The 15,830-nt window shown below is 43.1% G+C and overlaps 1 protein-coding gene and 1 pseudogene across 2 annotated transcripts in view; one reads left to right on the top strand and one right to left on the bottom strand.

Annotated features, from left to right (window-relative positions):
• MYO5C (myosin VC) overlaps positions 1-15,830 on the top strand; it is a 166,060-nt gene that overhangs the window by 72,518 nt on the left and 77,712 nt on the right. For both annotated transcript variants that reach the window (XM_075208009.1, XM_075208007.1), the window contains exons 15-18: positions 7,730-7,864; positions 9,325-9,422; positions 9,783-9,869; positions 9,953-10,064. In XM_075208009.1, coding sequence (XP_075064110.1) covers positions 7,730-7,864; positions 9,325-9,422; positions 9,783-9,869; positions 9,953-10,064 — 432 coding nt within the window. The remainder of the gene's footprint in view (positions 1-7,729; positions 7,865-9,324; positions 9,423-9,782; positions 9,870-9,952; positions 10,065-15,830) is intronic.
• LOC142149565 (V-type proton ATPase subunit D pseudogene) lies at positions 3,040-3,935 on the bottom strand (annotated as a pseudogene).

Genomic DNA, 15,830 nt, shown 5'->3' with positions numbered 1-15,830 from the left:
ATGTAAGCTGGCCACGCCCACTGGTGGTGTGGAAACCACCCTCCTCAAATCCTGCGTTTGCCCCTGGTTTCCTCCCACATTCTCAAAAGTAAGTACGTTAATTGGCTGCTATTAAATTGACCGTATCTCTGTGCATGTGTGTGTACAGGGCTGCCAAGAGAAATTTGGGTCCCTGGTACAGCAACTTTCTGCCTCCGCCTCCACACATAAAAGGAGAAGGGATGTGTGCTGAAGAGGGTGTGGCCACATAGTGATGGAGGCGTGGCCAACATTGGGTGTGGCTGTGTCTCTTTAGAGATGACATATTATGTATTTAAAATATTGTTGCCCTCACCTACATGTTATTGCAGCTTTTACAACCTGGTACTGGATTCTTGTCTGGATCCTGGAATGCTAGAACCTGTTTGGAAAATGTATAGGTACATAACATATGGAATGCAGAGCAGTAAGTGACCATAGAAAATATAGAGAAAAAGGAGAGCACCCTTGTTATCCTTAAACAATACAGAGGGCACCTTTGTGCCGCCACACAATGCAGAGGGCACCCTTGTGTCTGCCACACAATGCGGAGGGCACCCTTGTGACTGCCACACAATACAGAGGGCACCCTTGTGACTGCCACACAATACAGAGGGCACCCTTGTGACTGCCACACAATACAGAGGGCACCCTTGTGACTGCCACACAATACAGAGGGCACCCTTGTGACCACCAACTCAAGTGCTTAAAATCAGATCCAGATAAAATTGTGGCAATCGATCATGAGATCAGCTGAAAAAAATAATTTGACTTTTTGCAGGTATATTGCTTTTTGTAAAGAAAGTCTCTGACTTTCAACAGGAATCTTAGCAGAATGAGGCACTGGAAGGTTTTCTTTTCTTCTTCTTTTTTTCTTTTTAGCGGGATTTCTAGCCCTATCAATCCGCAGTCAAATGGACAGTTTAAGAAAACCTTTAAACTTACAAGCAGAGGAGATAACTTTATCACTATAGTGGAATATAGAAAAACAGCTGATCGCACTGTATGCTGCCCTTTACAACTAAAATGGATTCTATCCTTCACATCCCACAATGCTATATACATACATACATACACACACACACAAAATACCATATACCTACATACACAGTTCCATATATACACACACATACACACACAATGACATATATATATATACACAAATACACACACAATGTGGTATGTGTATATATACATCACACACAGAAACACACTGCTATATATACATACACAATGCCATATATATACATACACACAACCCCATATACATACACAATTCTATACAAACACAATTCCATATACATACACAATGCCAGGCATATAACACCTCCACCTCTTGTACTTACCAGTTGACATCTGTTCTCTCCAGGCTGATAGCTCCGCGGCTGCGCTCTGTAATGACGGGAAGCCTGGCAGCAGTGTCGGACTGGGGCATAAAGGGTCCACCAGGGGAATGCAATGCTAGGGGCCCACAAAATAGTGTGCGATTCGCTGCGTGCGCCACTGAGGGGGAGTGGCTAGCCAACAGATGAAATGTGCCCTGCTGCCAGAGAGGCATGGCAAGGCACTAGAGTGGAGGTAGTTAGCCCACGGAGGACACTAGCTCCATAGTGTAGTATATAAAGAAAAAGTATACCTTTCAAATAAGGCCAATTTCACATGTACAAAGTAAAAGAACTATTGTTGCTTAAACTCACGGCAAATGTCTCTAAAAAAAAAATGTAGTTTCATTATTTCACCAGATTAAACACTCGTGTTAACTAAGAATAACTCTGCCATGCTAGCATGGGCGATATAGCTAATGCTTATGCTTTCACTAGGATCACTGTGGATGTGGTATTAGCATGCAGAGAGCACCTCAGGTCACTGTCCCTTTTTTCTGCCATAGCCACAATGTTTACATTAAAAAATCTCTATTTATCAGGACTGACCAATTAGAAAGTAGGATGGGGCTTGTAACCAATGGCTGACTGACCATCACCAAGAGTCTGAGAAACATTCAGAGGATGCAGCCTGGCCGTTACCAACCTCTAGTTTAACTAACCTCCAATCCAATGCGGGCTGGACAGTCCTAGATGGGCTTTATGAGCTGCTCTCCATAGTGACTGTCACTTAGCTGGCTAAACCTGCTTCAGTGCTTCAGTCGGCGGGGGGGGGGGGGGGAGACTCCTGCAAATTGAGATATCAGATTTAGGACCAGGGATCCCTACAAATGTTGCAATGCAAAAAGTGTTTGTTTGCAGAACTACACAAAATTTTTCAATTGGCAAGATTTGTCAAATTGATTGCATTTTGATCACTTGAAAATATTCAGAAACGCCATTATATTCCTACATACACATAAACACCAAATTTAATATATATAAAAGGATATTATTCATTAATAAAATCATAAAAGCATCACATAACTAGACAATTGCTGTTTGGTTCACCAAATAGGAATCAAAGTTAAAAAAACACACCAAATTAACAGGTTTTGTGCTACAACCAGTTGTGTAATAAATTTTAATACTCATGTCCTAAAACATGAGTGCATGTATGCAATTCAACTCCAGTAATGTGCACAGGGACTGTCAGATGGATATTATGAGAACCTAGTATAGTTAATATTTAGCACTTGTCTTTATGAATGAGCAGTAACTCCAATATTCAGAACCCCCTGCCCCATTAACAGTATATATAATGCTATATAATGCTATGTTTACTAGTGCTTTTTTTTTTTTTTTTACAGAATTACACTATTTACATTTTTAAAGCAAACAAGGGACAATCACACAATAACTTAAGCAGTTCAAATATGATTTTTCATGTTTTAGTGACGCTATTATCTTCATTAGATTAGCTATATAACTGTATGTTGTAAATGTTCACAGTGATACAGATGAAATAATGAAGCACAATGGATAATGGCATTCATGACTTTGTTGCCAATGCGGTGCAATCCTAGCTGCAGAGCAAAGTGATATACTATAGTACAACTATTTTTTTACTATAATTTATTATGTACAAGTGACAGGTTGATTAGTCAAACAGCAGGTCTTCATCAAGGAGACTAGCTGGTTCAGAACCACCGACTGCTGGAACTTGGCACCTCTGCCTTCTGTTTTTCTTCTTCTGGATTTTTTTTAATCTGCAGAACTCCTCTCTCACACTCGTCACCTTCAGTAATAATGTAGGACAATGTACATTCAATTTTAGGTATAATCACATGCTCTATGGCATGAACACGTCTGTTTGTGATTTTAATGGTTTTCATCCACAGTGACGAGTGAAGTCTGCAAAGAGGCCAATTCTATCAGTAGCTCCACAGCCTTTTGTATAGTTTCTCTTCAGCTTAGCCAGCTGCTCACCACCTCTTGCAAGACCTGTTAATTCGTAGCTTTCTCCTTCTTCTTGATAATGTTCACACTGGTAAGGTTACACCTGCTACGTTATGTTTCGCTGCTCTAACCATAACTTGAGCTTTGTTCACATTCCGGATTACAGTTGTCCTGAAATCTCCTGCTGAGAATTTGGCTTCAGCGAGTGAGAAAGCAGCTTCCCTCATAACCTCTCCATGAGCATCTTGGTCTCAATAAATTTTTTAATGATCTGTCGGAAGCGCATCATTAAGGCATCAGATTTTTTCCTCAGAAGGTTTCGTCCTGTTTGGGCACCTTTTAAACAAGCTTTCATGATAGTCTGGGCCGTCCGAGAAGGGAACATTTTGATCCTGTCTTTCCCCAATATCTTGTCTTCAGAACAACTGCGTTTCGTACCAGGGCTGCTCTCCTGTCACTGCTTCAACCCCTGTACTAGTGATTTTTCGAGTGATAGAAACCGACCCACTCTCTCCTCTACCACCGTCCATGTTACTATGTGATGCTGAACGCTGCAGTACTAACCCGTGATCCGCAATGTAAGGGCTCATTCTTCATTTAGCGCTTCTGGGCGACAGCTCCTCCTCCAGGGGGGGCGGATCTTCACCATTGTGCAGTCATTGCCGGCAGCCAGTTAGAGCTTCAGAGTAGCAGAGAGCCGTGTTTTGGCTCTCTGTATTGCAGAAAATCGCTCCCGACAAACTACTTTGCTCCACCTTCCCTCCCCACCAAAGAGGGCGGGGCTTTCTGGCATCGGGGCCCACCGGGGGATTCCCTGGAACTCCGGCGGGCCAGTCCTACGCTGTCCTTAACTATTGACTCTGCCGTAACCCTTTGTCTTATTTGCTTGACTGTGTACTGAACTTGGCTGCCATTGACCATTCTTTACTATACCATCCTCTAGAGTGCTGCCTTCCTTCTTGTTACTTGTATATTAAATTGGAAAAGTGTGATTTTGAACAAGATCATATCCAATTTTTTGGATATATAATTTTCTCTGATGGTCTGAGCATGGATCCCAGTAAGATTAATGCAGTTGTTGGTTGGCCTGTACCTGTCACAGACTTACCTGTTTGCGTTCCAGTGCTACCCTTCGCTCGTGCCGCTGTTAGCACTTCTGGATAGCGGGTCACATGACTCGCCTGTCAGGGCGGGTTTTTCAAATCTCTCCCTCTACTTAAATCCCGCTCTGACACTTGTCCTGTGTCAGAGCAACATAGTTGCTGAGCTTCTGACTCCCTTACCGTTCCCTGTGTTGGTGCTTCAGACTTGCCCTCAGTGAGTGTATTTCTGCTTGATCTTCTGTGTACCGAACTCTGCCTGTCTGACTATTTTACTTGAGCACAACTTCTTAGGGGCCACTGTTTCTACAGACTTACACTTATGACGCTGATCTTTTCCTCAGAAATTCTTCTACAGATGTTAATTTAACATTTCATAAATGCTACTGGACTCAACTTCATCGCCTTTATGTACCTGAGTATGAGTGGACGTATTAAAATTAGTCCATGATTTCAAACTTTCTGCACATTTAGGAGTATATATAACTAAAAAATTGTTAGCACATTCTTTCTGGTGGCCAAATTTTACAAGTAATGTCAAAAGATACGTTTCATCATGCCTGGCATGTGCTCGAAACTAGACTCCAATTCAACTTACCGCTGGGTTTACTCCAACCTCTTCTATCTCATCCCTAGAGTTCTATCTCTATGGACTTCATGGTTGATCTACCTCCTTCAAAAAAGGATGACAACAATAATAGTTGTAGTGGATTGTCTTACTAAGATGGCTCATTTTATCCCTGCCAAAGGGCTACCCACTGCTGAACAGACTGCAGAACTTATGATTCAGGAAATATTCAAGCTTCATGGTATCCCAGATTATATTGTTTCAGATCGAGGTGTTCAATTTACTTCTAAGTTTTGGAAGAGTTTCTGCACTGCCCTTGAAGTGAAGGTTAATCTGTTGTCTTCTTTCCATTCACAGTCCAATGGGAAAACTGAAAGGACTAATCAGATACTTTAAAATGTTTTTTTTAGTTACTTTCAAGATGATTGGATGTATTTTCTACCCACTGCTGAATTTTCATACAACAACTTTGAACGCAGTTCAATTTTCCAAAGCCCTTTCTTTTCCAACTGTGGATTCCATACAATGTTTATTCCAAATCTCCCAGTTTCCACACCAATTCCAACTGTCACTGATAGAATCACAGTTTTACAGGAAACTCATGAGAGGCTAAGTGAGACCTTGAGAGAAGCTCAAAAACATTATAAACAAGCTGCAATGAGACACCGTAGAACTGTACCCAATTTTCAGATTGGAGACAAGATCTGGCTATCCACTAAAAACTTCAAACAGATACATTCTTCGAAATTGGGTAAAAAATATTTAGGTCCATTTTAAGATTCTATCAAAAATTAACCAAGTTGCTTTCCGTTTATAGAGCTTCCAACCCCTGTGAAAATACATCTGGTATTCCATGTTTCTTTGCTTAAACCTTTTCATGATAACCCCTTTCCTGGTCAAATTTTGGCTCCTCACCACTAGTCATTGTGTAAGGAGAAAAAAAAAATTTTGTTGAGAAGATCTAGGACTCTAGAATTTACAGTAATAGATTACAATATTGGAAGGGTTATGGTCCGGAAGAAAATTCTTGGGAGCTGCCTGTAAATGTTAATGCCTCTAGATTAATTTATTTTACTTTTTTTAATATTTCTCTGAATTTTGAATGAACATTTGACATTAACACAATGTGATATATAGATATATACTATGTGTCACGAGCCACGGGGGCACCTGGTCTCTATGCCCCAGCGTCCCGGCCGTCGTCAGGACGACAGGGACGTCATTTCCGGTTTGTCCCAGCCGTTGCTAAGGCAACGGTCGGGGCGCTCACTCTCTGTAGCGCCGTGTCCCGGCATCTAGGGCAGCCTGGAGCGTGCGCCAATTAGTATTTTAGCTTCAGCTGAAGCTATTCCCTCCTGCTGTGGCAAAACGTTTTTTCATTGGTTCTCCTTAGTATATAAGGCAGGAAGGGGCAAAGCCTCCCTGTCGGTTATAGTCGCTGCTACTTGCATACTTCCTGCTGTATTGCTGTATTTTGATATTCCCTCTCTTCTGTTGCCAACCTCTGCCTGGATTTTGACTCTGATTGATTGCCTGTAACCTTGAACCCCTGCTTGTATTAGACGCTGCTGATTTTCCTGTGATCCTGACCCCTTAGCCTGGACTTTGACACTGCCGTTCTGTCTGTGACCTTTAGACCTCTGGCCTGGACCCAGACGCTGCTGTTTGCCGGCTACCAAATATACCTTGCCGGTATCTTCACTCCACCTCTGTGTTAAACACCTGCGCTACGTTCCCAGGACTTAGCTCCTACTACTAGAGTACAAGACCTGGGGGCATCAGAGTACCTGTGAGCACATCTAGCTCTACGGGAAAAGCGGTTCCTATAGACGAAGACCTCTGAAGCGGTTCTAGGAGTTGATGCCTGGGGGGGCGTGAGCCGTAACACTATGGGCCTGATTCATCAAGCCACTTATCTGCCAATTTTGAGCGTATCGTGTGCAAAACACGCTGCGCATACCCAGAACTGGGACATAAGCCAGTGAACGCAGTCCTGTCTACTCCGTCTTCGAACGCAAAGGACACTGACTACAGCCTACGATTTCGAGGAGTGAATGGGGTGGGAAAGAGGCATTTTGCCGTTGTCAATGTACAGTAAGGGTGTGCCAAGCTCAAATGAACGCAACCAAGTCGGAATCAAGCGCTGGGCATCGCAAATTTACTTGTTTTCCTACCATATGTCTTGCTCCAGCTATAGGTCTAGTCTAGTCTAATCACTAGTAATGACAGTCTTGTATGCACGCTATAACATGTGTTTGCAATCAAGAGCAGCTGTAAACATGTATTTTATGTTTAGTAGACCTTAACAACAACCTAATAAATGTATTTCGTATTTTTACTGATTTATCAAGAATACCTTTATTATTAACTGGTTGCATTAACTCTGTATTTGTTTTCTGTCTTCTTTGCGAATTTATAATCTGCATGGGATTTTGACGTACTGTACACCTGAATTCAAGAGCGCATATAATTGAGATCCATGCCTTGATGTATTCAGGAGTGCGCAGAGCCGATTTACATGTGTTTTAAAACAAGCACATGTTGCGCTCAATATGAGTTCCTTGATGAATCAGCATATATATATTAAGTTTTATCATTTGGTCCCCATTTGTGTACCACAAACAAAGTAATTTCTGTTTATTTTTCTTCTTTATATAATATATTCATGTAAGCTGTTATCCAAGACTTGAAGACTTGAAAGCAATTTTTCTTTTACCTCTTAGTTCCAGCTATGCGCTGACTTTTTTCAAGACACTACTGAAACCAAGTCACGATACAGCGCAGCTATAAAGGTGAAACCTGCAAGGCCTGTGATCAAGTCAACAAACAAAGAGTTCAGAATGACAGTTGGCTGCAAGGTACTGTGTGTGGAATCCTCACATATAAAATATTTATTGACAATGTAACACTACACATGTAGTCATGTAGTAATTCCACCCAAAACTGAAATTTTGGTTTTAGATGGATTATTCCAAGTAAACCTTGGTCCTCAGTGCTTACATTCCTTGGGTCTGACTTTGAGGCTCTACAGCTGTTCCCCGAGACCCTCCTTGTAGCCTCAGTTGCTTCTCTTTCTTCTGTGTGCTCAGGCAGGCAGTGAGTTAAGGAGCAAAAGCGGTGCGGGAATGGTATCTGAACACTCGTCTGCGAGCCTCAATGTCTGATCTTAGGTGAGTAAACTTTGATACCAGGGGTTATATTTACTAAGCTGCGCGTTTGAAAAAGTGGAGATGTTGCCTATAGCAACCAATCAGATTCTACCTGTCATTTTGTAGAATGCACAAAATAAATGATAACTAGAATCTGATTGGCTGCTATAGGCAACATCTCCACTTTTTGAAACCCACAGTTTAGTAAATATACCCCAAGGTCTTTATTAACTTACTCCTCCCTGAACTGAATTTTCAGTTATGGGCTTAGTTATCCTTCAATGTGTTTTACCCACTTCTTTGCCTCAATGTGTCATTATTTGTAAAGACATCCGGGAAAAAATATATTTACAATAAAAACCTCTTATATTATTATGAAATAATTGTAATATTGATTTAGTCAGTGACGAGTAATATTTACACTGTAAAAGCTCTGTATACTACCTCATGCCCTCAAGGCTCATACTGACTGGACTCTTATGCACTGTTACCTGAGACTTATCAGCATCAGCCCCATACAGTACCGCATTGGCACTTTAATGCCTGCCTATTTTTTTTACTTTCATTTTTCAGCTCCCTTACTGAACAGGCAATAGAGATTACTCCTGCATTCTATTATAATGAGGCTTCTCTTGTGGTCTTGGAGTAAGAGAGGCCGCAGAACAAGGTTACATTTCCATTCTGCTCTGAGCACTGGCTAGTCTAAGAGTAGAACAGGGCTCGTGCTGCTCATTGGTAGTCTGTAACATTAAACATACGCTGCTAGCGCTGGGCACTTAGTGGGTCTGACATTAGATGCTTAGAGTGGGCAGGGAAGAGTTGTGCTTTACTGAAATAGCTTACATTTATTTAAGTTATTGACATTGATTAGACAGTATAAAAATGGACATCACATATCCCGTTTAAATCACTTGTTCTTTGGCTTATTCTGAGGTACAGACCATCACTTCCTAGATAGTCTCCATTTTCCACTCTTCTGTCTCCACTCCCTTTACTTCAGATGAATATTAGGGCAGCGTGTTGTCTGTCCCCCAAGACTATAAAGAAGAATAAATGGAGATTAACACCATTGATTATGATAGTAACAGATGACGTGTAATGTTTTGTGCGACCCCATCTCTCACATTCTATAGTTCATATCATCTGTCTATGTTTTTCTGTTTTTTCAGTTCCGCAACTCTCTGTGTTTGCTCATGGAGACACTTAATGCCACCACTCCACATTATGTACGATGCATAAAGCCCAATGATGAAAAGCTCCCATTTGAGTAAGTGTGAAATTATGGTGATAGTATGTAAAAACAATGCACTTAAACCTCTGCATTATTATTTCTCTTCAGCTACATAATACAACATCTTTAAAACTGGTTTGCATGCTTCTTTCTTTTTAGTCACAAGACAAGTACATGTCACATTTACTAATAGAATAGAACATCCACTATTGCTATTGCTTTAACACATACATATCCATACTTACCATTCCCTTCCTACGTGTTATTCATGGTATGAGTCACACCTGAAAATAATACTTCTACAGTACAGACTAAATATATAATGTTCTTGTATAAGATACCCATAAATATGTCCTAATATTACAAATGTATATATTTTTTTTTACTGTGTTCCAGATTTGACTCCATTAGAGTTGTCCAGCAGTTACGGGCATGTGGTGTGTTGGAAACCATCCGAATAAGTGCACAAAGCTATCCCTCCAGGTCTGTCTCCAAATCTGAAGATAGCCCCAGGCTGCAGGCATTGTCAGTTTAGATTAGTATAATGCTATTTTTTTTCTTTACAGGTGGACGTACCTTGAGTTTTTTGGTCGCTACAGCATCCTCATGACACAGCAGGAATTACAATTGAATGATAAGAAACATATTTGTAAAGTTGTACTGCAGAGACTAATCCAGGTGTGTTACACATCATGTATTAGATAATGTTCACTGACAGCTACTCGGTTTACATTCACAGTCTAATGTTGTGTTGGTAAGAGCTCCAGCCACACTCAAAATATGGATAACAACCCTTCCTGATTGTTCTGAGAACACTGTTTAGATGTTGTGGCAACCATCCAATCAGTACTCAGTGACATTCAGCAGGAGATAATGACTACTACTGATTTACAGAGGAGTGAGCATGGGTTGCTGTATATTTTTCAGTCATCCAATCTGGGGGACACTGCTACCATGGGGTTGTATGAGGGGCACTCGGAGTTGGCACTTAAATAGTTAACCAGCTAGCTGCTGCTGACTCCTCCCCTCTGCAATCCCTGCTAGCCTCAGTTTAATTTATGTGCCCAAGAAGTTGGGCTGTTATTTTTGTGCTGTTAGATAATTTAGTTATTTTCTTTTGTTTTTAGTTTTTATGGTGAGTGTAGACAGATACAGGTGCTGCGGGCTACCTGTTATCTGTTAGGTCAGCGGTCCGGACAGATGGATGAAGAAACCTTTTGTCCTGAACTGCCCATACAGACAAGCTTGGGGCTTGTTATTAGGGTGACAGCAGCCGCTCGCTGCGGCGCTGTCACTGGCGCGACTCCGGGACCGGCGCTGCCGACAGGCAAAGAGCGCACGATCAGGAGGAAGCTGGACATGTTGGGAGATACCATGTTTCCCGCTAAGGCAGAGGGGGAACCTGGATCTCTGGTCGCGGGACTAGTTAACGGCAGTGCCTGACTAGAACAGACTGCAGAAATGTTGGTCAGTGAGTATCTTGGAGGAGGGGGCAGTGGAGGCTTCCCCCCTGCCTGTTGGTGTATCCCAGAAGTGCGAAAGTTTCCTGCGATTGCAGATGAGGTTGGGTGTTCCTCAAGTGGCATTGTGAGGAGGAAGAAGTGTGCGGTCGCTGACTCCTTCCTTTCTTACCCTGGGACCCAGCTAAGTGTATATTCCTTAGTTGGTTATCTGTGTATCACACGCAATTTACTTGTTTTAGTGTATTTTCCCTATCGGGAGTTAAATTTAAGACTTTAGAGGGCTAGTCAGTCCTGGTAGTCTTTTTACGTTTACTCTATTAAAAAGAAAAACAAAAGAAAAAAAACATAAAAAATAAAAAACAAGACATGTTTTAAAGGAGAGAGTTTATACATAGTGATACTTAATTTATTACTGGACGTGGTTTTTTGAGGTTGAGATCCTAGCAAAACCCCGTTCCTGTTTCTGCTCACCCTGGGCCTGAGTCATTAAGGAGAGCAAAGCATAAAAAAAGAGTAACATTTGCACCTGGGCAAAACCATGTTGCATTGGAGGGGGGGCTAAATTTAAAATGTGGGGACAGATTTATAGTTGAGCTAGGACATGTCCTAGATCAACTTTAAATTCCAGTGTAATAAAAAAGCTATCAAGTATTTGTGTGCTACATAAAAAAACTGCTAGTATTTAACTTATGTGCAAAATAATAAACTAATTTGCACCCCTTAAGTTGTTACATGGTTTGTCCCAGAGAACATTTACTCCTTTTTTGCCTTAATGACTCAGGCCCCGTGTGTGTGTGTGTGTGTGTGTGTGTGTGTGTGTGGTGTGCTTGCTGCTAATTTTTGGTGTATTCCTTTTATCTGATAATTATCATGTCAGATAAGGGTAAATCTGCCAGTGTCAAAATTTATGTCTGTTCAAAGTGTTCTGCTAAACTTTCGGTGGGACAGACGGACCGGGATGCGCTCTGTGTGCAGTATGTAGCCGGGGTCCAGGACGAGCGGGCGCAGGGGGCGTCCTTGCTGTCTGCAGGGGAGCCGGCTTGGGCGTCTTCAATGGCTCAATTGGTCTCTTTGCTCACACAGCTCATACAGACAGAGACACATGCAGCCCCTGTACTCTGTGCCGCGGGTTCCGTTCCATTTAATTCATCAGAAAGGGTTACTAACCCAGCTTCGGTGGTTAACACTGTGGCCTCTTCCCAGGGGCTTTCCCCGTCCCCTCAGACTTCCCAGGGAGAGCCGGCTTGGTATTCTTCCTTGGGGAGAAGATTGGACCATTTAAATCGCTTTCTGGATTCCCCTGGGCTACTTCCCCCTAGGGCCAAGCGGGCTAGGTTATCCCATGCTCTGTTTTTGGCTTCTGGCTCAGAGGGGTCCTCTGAGGAAGAAGGGGAGCTGGTAGAGGATTCTGAATCCACCCAGTGGGGTGACTGGGAGGACAATGCCAGAAACCAAGGGGTGCAGGACCTGGTGTAAGCGGTACGCCAGGCTTTGGACTTGGTGGAATCAGAGGAGCAGAGCAGTTCAGTTCAGTGTCTTTTTAAACGAAAAAGCCAAAGACTGTGTTTTCCTTCCTCTTCAGAACTGTCTGAGATTACAGAGTCTGCATGGAAGTTCCTTCACCTTTATCCACTGCAGGACCAGGATGCTTTGTCCTGGGAGCAGATTCCCAAGGTGGATACGCCGGAAGCTAGGTTGGCCTGTCATACCACCTTGCAGGTGCCTAGCTCGGCGGTCGATAGTAAGACTGAGAGTTTCCTTAAAATCATGTTTTCGGCAGCGGGTGCTTCGTTCAGGCCCATATTCTCATCTGCGTGGGTAGCCAGAGCCATGGAAACCTGGGCTGACCAATTGGCAGCAGGTTTACAGAATTCTGATCTCCTTCCTTTAGCTCTCCATTTTAAGGAAGCCTCGGGCTATCTTTATGAAGCAGCCCAGAATGCAGCTTTGGTGGCTTCCTCTATTTCGGCCATGGCTGTAGCGGCTAGAAGGGCCCTTTGGCTCTGTTCTTGAGATGCGGACACACAATCAAAGAAGTTGCTGGAGGCCTTGCCTTACTCTGGGTTGGTCTTATTTGGTCCTTAACTGGACACTATGATTTCCCAGTCCGCTGGTGTAAAGAGTAAATTTTTGCCTGTGAATGCTACTAGGGCCAGACCACATAGGTTTAGTTTCTTTCGGCAGTCCTTTTGGGCGCCACACCTCTGGCAGGGGTCAGGCGTCAGTGAGAGGTGGACCCTTTTCATCCCGAGGACAGTCTCACAGGGGAAGAGGCTGATTTCCCAGGAGACGCTCCTCTTCCAAGACCCGGCAAGGCCCCAGCATGACTGAAACATTCCTCTCCTCGCGGCTGCGGGGGTGGGGGGCCATCTGAAACTCTTCAGAACTTATTGATGGGTCGTTTGTTTTATGGTCTTGGATCTTGGTGACTAGGGACGTCAGTTTGAAGGGGTGGGGGGCAGTGGTCCTCCATCTTCACAGGGTCTGTGGTCAAGTAGGGAGGACATGGCAGTGGCTAACGAGATCTTGTCTTGGGTGGAAAGGTTTGTTCCAGCCATATCCGCAGTGTTCATTCTGGGAGTGGACAGCTGGGAGGCTGATTATTTGAACAGGCAAGCGATCTTCCCAGGGGAATAGTCTTTACATCCTCAGGTTTTTCAGGATCTAGTCGACAGATAGGGTCTCCCCGACATAGACTTGATGGACTCTCATCACAATTGCCGTCTACCAAGGTTTTGCGCAAGGTCCAGGGACCCGTTGGCAGCGACAGTGGGTGTAATGACCATGTATTGGGACTTCCAACTGGGGTACTTGTTTCCTTCCATTCCCATGATTCAGCAAATACTTCATCGGGTGGCTCTGGGGGGGCCTTCCGGTTATTTTAATTGCGCCAAACGGCCCAGGAGGGTTTGGTACGCCAACATTCTTCAGCTCGCAGACGGTCTGGGTTAGCCTCTTCCTCTCAGTCCCGATTTACTGGAGCAGGGACCCTTTCATCATCCTTACATTGTTCGGTTGGCTTTAACGGCATGGCTGTTGAGGCCAACATTTGGTGGGGCAAGAGGTTCTCTTCCGGTGTCGTGCAAACCTTGATGAAGGCCAGGAAGCCATCCTTGGCACGCATTTACCATAGGACGTGGCTGGCTTATGTTAAATGATGTGAGGCTCATTCTTGTCAGTTGACTTTTTCCGTTTGTCTCATTTATTGGTTTTTCTCCAAGATGGTTTGGATGCTGGGCTTCGTCTCAGTTCCCTTAGGGTTCAAGTCTCAATGTTATCTGTGTTTTCCCAACGCCGTCTGGCTATTCTTCCTGAAGTTCAAATCTTCTTCCAGGGAGTGTTGCACATTCAGCCTCCTTACGTTCCGCCGATATCGCCCTGGGATCTCAATTTGGTCCTGGGTATTCTCCAGAAGCCTCCTTTTGAACCTTTGCGTTCAGCTGAACTCAGATTTTTGATCTAGAAGGTAGTTTTCTTGTTCGCTATCGCTTTGGCACGCAAGGTGTCAAAATTTGGGGCTTTAGAGTGCAGGACTCCCTGATTTTTCATGAAGTCAGGGCGGTCTTGAGGATGGTACCTTCTTTTCTTCTTAAGATTGTGTCTGGTTTCCACGTGAACCAGGATTTAGTGATTCCTGGTTCATCATTGGATGTGGTGCAGGCTTTACGCACTTATGTGGATAGGACCTCTACTTACCATAAGATGGACTCTTTTTGTTTTGTATGACTCCCATAAGAGGGGTTAGCCGGCATCTAAGCAATCCATTGCCCGTTTGATTACATCTACGATTCGGCAGGCTTATGTGAGTTCGGTGCCAGAAAGGCTCAGTGCTCACTCCACGCGTTCGGTGGGGGCATCCTGGGCTGCTCATCACGGTGCCTCGGCGGACTAGCTGTGCAGGGCTGCTACCTGGTCCTTTATTCACACCTTTACCAAATGTTATCAGTTTAATGTTTTTGCTGCTTCGGAGACTACCTTTGACCGCAGTGTTTTGCATGCAAGGGTTCCCGAGCAAACCCTCCCTAAGGGGCTACTTTAGAAGGTCCCCATGGTAGCAGTATCCCCCAGATTGGATGACTTAGGAAAAAGATTTTGGTACTTACGTCAAATCTCTTTCTCTGAATCCATCTGGGAAACACTGCGTCCCCTCCCTTTTGCTCTTCTGCTGGATATTGTTTGTTTGGTTCCTTCCTTGGGGCTTTTGTATTATATTGAGGCTAGCAGGGGTGGCAGAGGAGAGGAGTCAGCAGCAGTTAGTGCCAACTCCGAGTGCCCCTCATACAGCCCCATGGTAGCAGTGTCCCCCAGATGGATTCAGAGAAAGAGATTTGAGTAAGTACCAAAATCTTCTTTTTTGTGTGTGGCTGAAGCTCTTATTTAATTATCCAACTAAAATTACTACAATGATACAAACAATATGACATGGATAGATGTCATTTAATGCAGTTAATTACCTTCTTAGGCTCTGCTGTTGCCAAAATGTTAAAAGTTTTTTAAGATATTTTTTTAGATATCATATTTAGTTTTTTATTTCAACAAATTTATTGGCAAGTTAGCATTTACAACATGACATTTACAGTACCACTAATTGCTTAAGTAATAAGTACTAATCTCACAGCGGTCAATGTCACATTTTCCAATACAGTGCTAAAAAAGCAGAATTTAGATATTGATAAATAATGCTTATTCACAAGGCTAATATCCTTAACCTAAGCTTGGAGGATGTTGAGATCAATCAATTGCTTAATCAATTGCTTTATGAAGTGTAAGTAATATATACAAGTCACCTATCTGCTTCTTATCATGCACCAAATGAATACAATATAGCTGCTCCTCTGGGAATTGTGACTGAAGAGCATGGTAAAGTTGGACATGCTTATAAAAGTAATAAGTAGAGATAGGGAATTCAGCTAGGGAATGGACTTTTAGAAACCTGTCTGTGTACAGCTGGCCTATTCTAACTATTCCTACACCTTGAAAG

Source organism: Mixophyes fleayi, chromosome 4 (assembly GCF_038048845.1).
Source record: "Mixophyes fleayi isolate aMixFle1 chromosome 4, aMixFle1.hap1, whole genome shotgun sequence".
Taxonomy (NCBI): Eukaryota; Metazoa; Chordata; class Amphibia; order Anura; family Limnodynastidae; genus Mixophyes; species Mixophyes fleayi.
Note: the sequence above shows the minus strand (reverse complement) of the source record. Positions and strands in the feature narration are given on the sequence as shown.